General features: G+C 47.3%; 3 protein-coding genes across 3 annotated transcripts; 2 read left to right on the forward strand and 1 right to left on the reverse strand.

Moving 5' to 3' along the window:
• Positions 1-202: 202 nt before the first annotated feature.
• On the forward strand, positions 203-1,384 carry ARB_05817 (uncharacterized protein; the record flags this gene model as incomplete). Its single annotated transcript, XM_003016372.1, has 2 exons — positions 203-440; positions 495-1,384. 2 exons carry the CDS (start codon positions 203-205, stop codon positions 1,382-1,384), a joined length of 1,128 nt encoding a protein of 375 aa, XP_003016418.1.
• Positions 1,385-2,532: 1,148 nt separating this feature from the next.
• Positions 2,533-4,265, forward strand: ARB_05818 (uncharacterized protein; the record flags this gene model as incomplete). The annotated part of the gene is made up of 3 exons (XM_003016373.1): positions 2,533-2,752; positions 2,824-3,322; positions 3,392-4,265. The coding sequence occupies 3 exons, from the start codon at positions 2,533-2,535 to the stop codon at positions 4,263-4,265; spliced, it is 1,593 nt and encodes a 530-aa protein (XP_003016419.1).
• Positions 4,266-4,647: 382 nt separating this feature from the next.
• On the reverse strand, positions 4,648-6,536 carry ARB_05819 (uncharacterized protein; the record flags this gene model as incomplete). The annotated part of the gene is made up of 2 exons (XM_003016374.1): positions 4,648-6,344; positions 6,365-6,536. The coding sequence occupies 2 exons, from the start codon at positions 6,534-6,536 to the stop codon at positions 4,648-4,650; spliced, it is 1,869 nt and encodes a 622-aa protein (XP_003016420.1).
• Positions 6,537-7,211: the final 675 nt, after the last annotated feature.

Consider the following 7,211-nt stretch of genomic DNA (forward strand, 5'->3'; position numbering starts at 1 on the left):
GGTCTCTTCCCGTCCAGAAGATATATAACCTGCTTGTCAACCCTTCAAGATGGAAACATTCTCAGACAGCAAAAACCAACTCTCAATCAGCCTCTAGATTCCCAGTGAATCTTCTACCTTCCTTTGTTCTTTTTTTTGAATCACTACCGTTCTTGTCTATACTTTTTTTTTTCCCGATTATTTCTTCTCCAATTCAGTCAACATGCAAGTCATCGTTGCTCTCGCCGCCCTCGGCTCTCTTGCTGCTCCAGCCCTTGGCTTCTCCATCCCCCGTGGTGTTCCAGTCAGCCAGTCCATGATCGATGTCAAGCTCAGCTCTACCGGTAACTCCATGGTCAAGGCCACCATCACCAACAATGGCAACCGTGCCTTGAACCTCCTGAAGTTCCATACCATCATGGACTCCAACCCAACCCGCAAGGTCTCCATTGAGTCTGAGGGTAAGTGATAATACCGAAGACTCCATCGGGAATTTAATGCTAACATTTTGATAGATGGTAAGGAGATCCAGTTTACCGGAATGATGCCCACATATAAGGAGAAGGATCTTAAGCCAAGCTACTTCATCTCCCTCCCACCAAAGGGAACCGTTGAGCACTCCTTCGACATTGCCAGAACCCACGACCTTTCCCGTGGCGGCAAGTTCACCCTCAAGGCTGAGGGAATGGTCCCAATTGCCGAGGAGAATGGCACCGAAATCACTGGTGCTGCTAAGTACCACTCCAACGAGCTTCACATGACCATCGACGGCGAGAAGGCCGCCTCCGTTGAGAATGCCTTTGGCATTGTCAAGCGTGGACCTCTCACCAGAATCAACAAGCGCACCAGCATCGACATGCAGTCCTGCGGCAACAGCCAGGAGCTGCAGGCTTTGACTGCTGCCCTCAAAGCCTCTGCTCAGCTTTCCAGCATGTCTGCCCAGGCCGTCAGCCAGAACCAGGACAAGTACATGGAATACTTCAAGGACCCTCAGTACATGCAGACCGTCCAGAGCCGTTTCCAGGCCGTTGCTCAGGAGTCTAGCTCCACCACCGGTGGTGGCACTACCTACCACTGCTCCGACACCATGGGTGGCTGCGAGGAAGGTGTCCTCGCCTACACTCTCCCATCTCAGAACGAGGTCTTCAACTGCCCAATCTACTATAGTGATCTCCCACCACTCAGCAACGAGTGCCACGCCCAGGACCAGGCTACCACCACCCTCCACGAGCTTACCCACAACCCTGCTGTCCAGGAGCCATTCTGCGAGGACAACGGCTACGGATATGAGCGTGCCACCGCCCTCTCTGCTGAGAAGGCTGTCCAGAACGCTGACAGCTACGCTCTCTTCGCTAACGGTAAGCTCAATCTTATTACACTGATGCTTATTATAGATCCTGACTAACGATGAATATAGCTATCTACGTTGGCTGCTAAACGATTCTTTCCAGTCGTTCGTTTTGGAGCAAGAAGTTGAAGCAGTACATATCTTTTATCATTCTCTTACTCCATGAGGCGATTTTAATCATGGCTGCTGGATTGCCAGTCTACTACTCACGCCTCTTGGGACCTATCGTTTCCCTCCATGTAAATACAAATTACATTCTACATATACTTAGAAACAGTGCATATCAAATTGGACGTTTCAAGCAATCAGCTCTGTTGCATCGCTAAACTAATACTCGATATAAAGTTCCTATTTTAACCCTTAACTAGAATAATTTACGCTCGCCCATCCAGATTGGGCCAGAGTTTCTGGGGTCAGGGGTTATAATGTACATTATTAGGCGATTTCTGCCATGAGCTTAAAGGCTGAAGCAGGAAGTTGGGCTTCAGCTTAATGTCTCAACTTCCTACCATTGTCGATAAGATTTAGGCTCGAAACATGATCTGCTATCGCTAACTGCTGTCAAAGCATATATGCTCATCTAGCTCGCTCGTATCGTTCTCTTTTACCTGATGCTGGTTTCATTGAATTCAACAAAGGTATCCCTTACTTCTGAGCAACCCATCAAGTAATGATCACACACTACATGCAAGCCTCCGTACATCAAATAATGTAGCTTCCGTGGGGAGATTGCTAGGCAATCTATGGGCCTGAGTAACTGATGAGTGAGGGCAGTCGTGCAGATATGCTCCCTAAACCTCGGGGATAATCTTACTGTCTCAACACAAGAGACCCAGCTAAAGCTCGGCCACTGTGATTTGCATCAGTATGGTCACTGTGGCGAGTCAATGGTCCTGGGACATATCTCGTCCATCTTGGACAGTCCTTAATGATCACAGCTTTGATCACAGGTGGTCTTGGCTTTGGAGGCCATATGTCTAAGAAATTTCAAGCGACTGGATCCTAGAACTCCACTCCATACAGAGTACAGTTCCTAGCTTTGATACTTCGGATGCGCCTGGCACAGCCCTCGCCTTGTTCAACCAACAAATGATAATAATTGCGACGACGATGAAAGATTTTGCTGCTTTTCCTTCTGTTGTCGTTGAAGTAAAGTCAAGGTTCTACCACGTGACAGACATATGCCAAGAGTCAATTACCTAATCATGACCAGCCTGTGCTTCCTGTATCAAATTGAAGATCGCGACAACAAGCAGCTCGGCATCAATTACGCGCGAGACAGCTTCGTCATACTTTATATTCCTTTCGGTTCGCCAGATATAGTCATAAAAAAGTTATTTACCGACAGATTTGCGCCTACTTTTGACCGCTATACCCTCGCGATGAATTCTTCTGCCCCGCCCGCGGCGGCAGAATATGGTGGAGGTAAGAGGCACCTCAGTCAACTCGGCTTGCTTTTACTTATTCCATAAGATACTAAGGCTTCTGATTACTAGATGAGGTATCTGCGATAATTCTAGATCCAGGATATGCTTCGACGCGTGCTGGATTCGCCGGCGAAGACACTCCAAAATCCGTCATTCCTACACACTATGGAAAATACTCTACGGATGCGCAAGAAAAATACGTTTACGGCGACAACATCTTTGTCTCTCCGCGCCCAGGTATCTCCGTTCACAACCCGATCAATAGAGATGGAATTGTGGAGGACTGGGAGATGGCTGAAAAGCTGTGGGAGTATTCGTTCACCTCACGATTGACGAGCCGAAAACCTGGGAACCCAATGAACAATGGACTAAATGACCCGAATCCCGAAGATTTACCAGCGGAGATGGAAGGAGTAGAGGCGGAAGAGAAGCCACTAGCTGATAGCCCGCTACTGATGACTGAGCCTGGGTGGAACCCGACAAAGGCAAGAGAAAAGACCATCGAAATCGCAATGGAAAATTGGGGGACGCCAGCCTTTTACCTCTCTAGGAATGGGCCATTAGCCAGGTTCGTACATCTCTTTGCCTAATTCTCTATTGCTGTATTGCTGTATGGTAAGCTGACGGATAAGTATAGTTTTGCCGCTGGAAAAGCTACCGCGCTGGTGGTTGACGTTGGTGCCAGTAATATATCTGTGACCCCGGTCCATGATGGCCTGGTTCTCAAGCGCGGAGTACAGCATTCCCAACTTGCTGGTGACTTCGTCTCGTCTCAGATCCGAGCCCTTCTTAAATCAAGTACACCACCAGTTAACTTGACACCCCATTACCTAATTTCTTCCAAGGCCGCAGTTGATGCTGGCCAACCAGCTCAAGCAGTTTACAAGGATCTACCTGAGAACAAACTCCCAGGCCCTTCATACCGCCGGCTGATAGAGGACCGAACACTTTCAGAGTTCAAAGAGTGTGTAGTGCAGGTTTGGCCAGGGCCCGGTGCCTTGTCCGCCCAAGGTCCCAATGGAACCTCCAACGAGGAGCTAGCAAAAGCCATTCCAATGCGCCCATTTGAATTCCCAGATGGCTTTAATCAGCTTTTCGGCCCTGAAAGATATCGTGTTGCTGAGAGCCTATTTGACGCTAAGGCTGCTTTGCCTGATCCAGATTCCGAGTTCCCTTCACCAGCAGCCAACCAGACAATACCAGAATTGATCCGGAATGCCCTTAACCAAGTTGATGTTGACATTAGGCCAACTCTACTTGCAAATGTAGTGGTTACTGGAGCAGGCAGTTTGCTTTACGGCTTCACCGATCGGTTGAACTATGAGCTCACAAATATGTACCCTAGCCCGAGAGTTAGAATATCTGCTCCTGGAAACACTGCAGAGAGAAAGTTTGGTTCCTGGATAGGTGGAAGTATTGTGGCCAGCCTGGGAACATTCCATCAGATGTGGATTTCGAAGAAGGAATACGACGAACATGGCCCAAATATTGTGGAAAAGCGATGCAAGTGAGGCATTACCTATGTCATGTCATTGGAGATAATGCCATACGGCATATATTTCAAGCTCGAATTCCCATACAGAGGTATCCTGCTTCTCCGCTTGGTGATCCATTAAAAGTTCATATGGGTGCCGATGGCTCTGGAAAGTTGCGACTCCATGAGCTTAGGACCCTCCTCAAATTTTGGCAATTCGAAGTCCACTCCTACCTCCAGGAGCAAAAAAATGTATTGGTGGTTAATTAATAATTAAGCCGAAAGGGGGTGCTATAAAATCAGTGTCTCTAGGGCGGCTGTGCTGATAGATTATGCGTACATGGAATCCTTCCCAGGGGTCTGTTCTAACAATATGATTTATGTATTTCAACGAATCCGAAACTTTAAGTCTATCTCAACTATTCTCTTCTCTCAGCTGCAGTCCCCTGAGCCTGGCCTTCATAAACATCACTATCAGGGGACCCTTCTAACTCCTTAACGAGCAAATCAGCATCTCGTTTCCCTCTCTCTGCATCCACAAGCATCATAAGCGGCAGCGGTATTATGATGAGCAGAGCTAGGAAGAAAAATGCTGGACGGATTTCTCCGTACCGGTCAGTAATAGCTCCTACAATGGCAGGACCGAAGAAACTTGAGCCTTTATCTGTGATGGCGTAGAGTGCATAAAACGAAGCCTCAAAGCCGTGTGGGATAAGCTCGCCGAAGAAGCTACGGCAGTAGGAAGAGAGGCCGCCTATTACCAGTCCGTAAATGGCACCAAGTGGGTACATTTCCCAGGGTTGCTGGAGGCCGAGGACACCTAGTCTTCGAATTGGAGGGAAGAAGCCTAGGAGGCCGTATAGAGGTATGATCTCGAATATACAAATGCAGGCAATGATTGTCTGTGAAGGGCGAAGTCCCATGAGGCGAGAGACATAGCTCCAGTAAAACGCACCGCAGACACCTGAGATCATAGTGATGACGTTGATCATGCCTAGAGCAGCTAGTTCCATTTTAAGCTGAGTCTTTGCAAATAAGACTGCAGTACCACTAACGGTTGCAATCCCATCAGATAATAAGAACCAGGCGGCCAAAAACAAGACAACATCTTTTAGTCGACGAGCCCTCATGGCTGTCCTGCCTAGGGATTTCCATGCAAATAAGACATAGTCAACCCATGGCCAGCTGCTGTCCTTTCTTGTGACATGCTCCGGGAGTGGAGGACCGGGTCTTGGACGCAGCCATAGGCCAGCTGGGATGGTGAATATAAACCACCAGAGTCCAATTAGGAACAGGACAAGCCGAAGAGAGAAAGTGGTAGAGTTAGTGGCTAAGACCAGAAGGATACAGCAAATCTGAACCAGTACAGCAGCCGTATACCCAATTCCAATTCCGTTAGAAGATATTTTGGATGACAATTCTAAGGCTGCTGACACTGATGGCGCAGCCGGCGCAGTATGTGTAGTGTTCCCCTGAGAAGAATGTTGCTCTGTAGATGCTGACAAGTGTCCATGCACTTCTGGGCTGGAGTCAGAGTAAGTAGGCGCGTCTGCCTTGTACCCTCGGATGGATGGATGGTTACGAACAAGGAGCGGTAGGAAGGAATTCAGGAGTACAAAGGATCCGCCAAAGCCAGTATTGGCAACAACCGCTAGGAAGGCAGCCAACATGTATAAGCGTGAGGAGAGTGGGAAGAAGAGCATCATGGCAATAGATCCTACTATGGCGAATATAAGCAGAAAAGTCTTGCGGTAGGCGCCATGATCTGCAGCCGCTGAGATGGATATAATGATGAGAGATTGGATTAAGACGCTGACTGAGAAGGTATACATAGCAAAGCTGGCGGTGTTGACTTCAAATCCTAGGACGTAGACCAGACACTGGTTGCTCGCAGGCCCTGCCTTAAGCGCAGAGGCAGCTGTTGTGGCGTTAGTGGTGGCATTGGTGTGCTTCCATGTCGAAGTACAGGGAGTAGTCTTGTCGGAGACCAGTACTCCTTGGTCTCTAGTCATTTGTTCGAGCGCAAGGGGGAGAAAGGAGCCTGTCAGTCGTCGGTTAGATATCATCAGTCCTGCAGTCGCTGAATGCTCGGAGGAGCTGTAGGCTGCAGCTGCAGCTATGCGGGCAACGACGTACCCATGGCACACACGACGAAAACCTCAGCCGCCCATCCATAGCAGTACCAGCCTGCTAGTTCCTTTTTGCTTGTAGGCCGAGTGTCCTCCTGGGGGTGGCCTTCAGTTTGCGATGGGAGTAAAGGAGCGCTTCCACCCCCGTCCTCCATCTCGGAGACGGCGGAGCTCGACATCAGGGTAGAGATGGTGTCTGCGTATTATTGAGAGAGACGGAGCGAGACGAGAGGTTCACGGTGCTTCACGGCCTGCTATGAAGCTGCATGGTTGACGTGTATGTGTAGGCCGATGTCCCAGACTCAAAGATGAGTCTTTGAGGTTGTAGCAGTAGAGGTGAAGCTGGAGAAGCTGAGGACGGCCGCTGGAGTCGCTAGCGGGCGCCACGTGAGACCTTGTCTTAGCCATACCGGAAATATGTAGCTTCGGAACACTATCGGATTACTATTCTTCTAAATTTAAATATAATAGTAATATTAAATTTATAACTATTATATTAAGCTAGGTAATAGCTATATTAAATAAAGTAATAGCTATATTTATTTAAAAATATATAAATAAGGCCTATAATATTATAACTTATTAATTAGTATTCTAGTTTAAATAATTTTTATTATTTTTATTTATTTATTTTAATAATTTATATATTTATCTTTTCTCTTTTACCTAATATTCTATAATAATTTATTTTTTTATAGCCTTTAAACTATAAGTACTAGAGCTAGTAGCCTCTAGAGTAGAAGTAGTAGATTTAATAAAGGTATCTAAAGTAGTTTCTATAGATATAAATATAAGACTCCTAGTAATCTCTTTAGAGGTAGAGACTAAAGTAGAGGCTAGAGTAGAAATTAAAT

Source organism: Trichophyton benhamiae (assembly GCF_000151125.1).
Source record: "Trichophyton benhamiae CBS 112371 chromosome Unknown contig01145.0, whole genome shotgun sequence".
Classification (NCBI taxonomy): domain Eukaryota; kingdom Fungi; phylum Ascomycota; class Eurotiomycetes; order Onygenales; family Arthrodermataceae; genus Trichophyton; species Trichophyton benhamiae.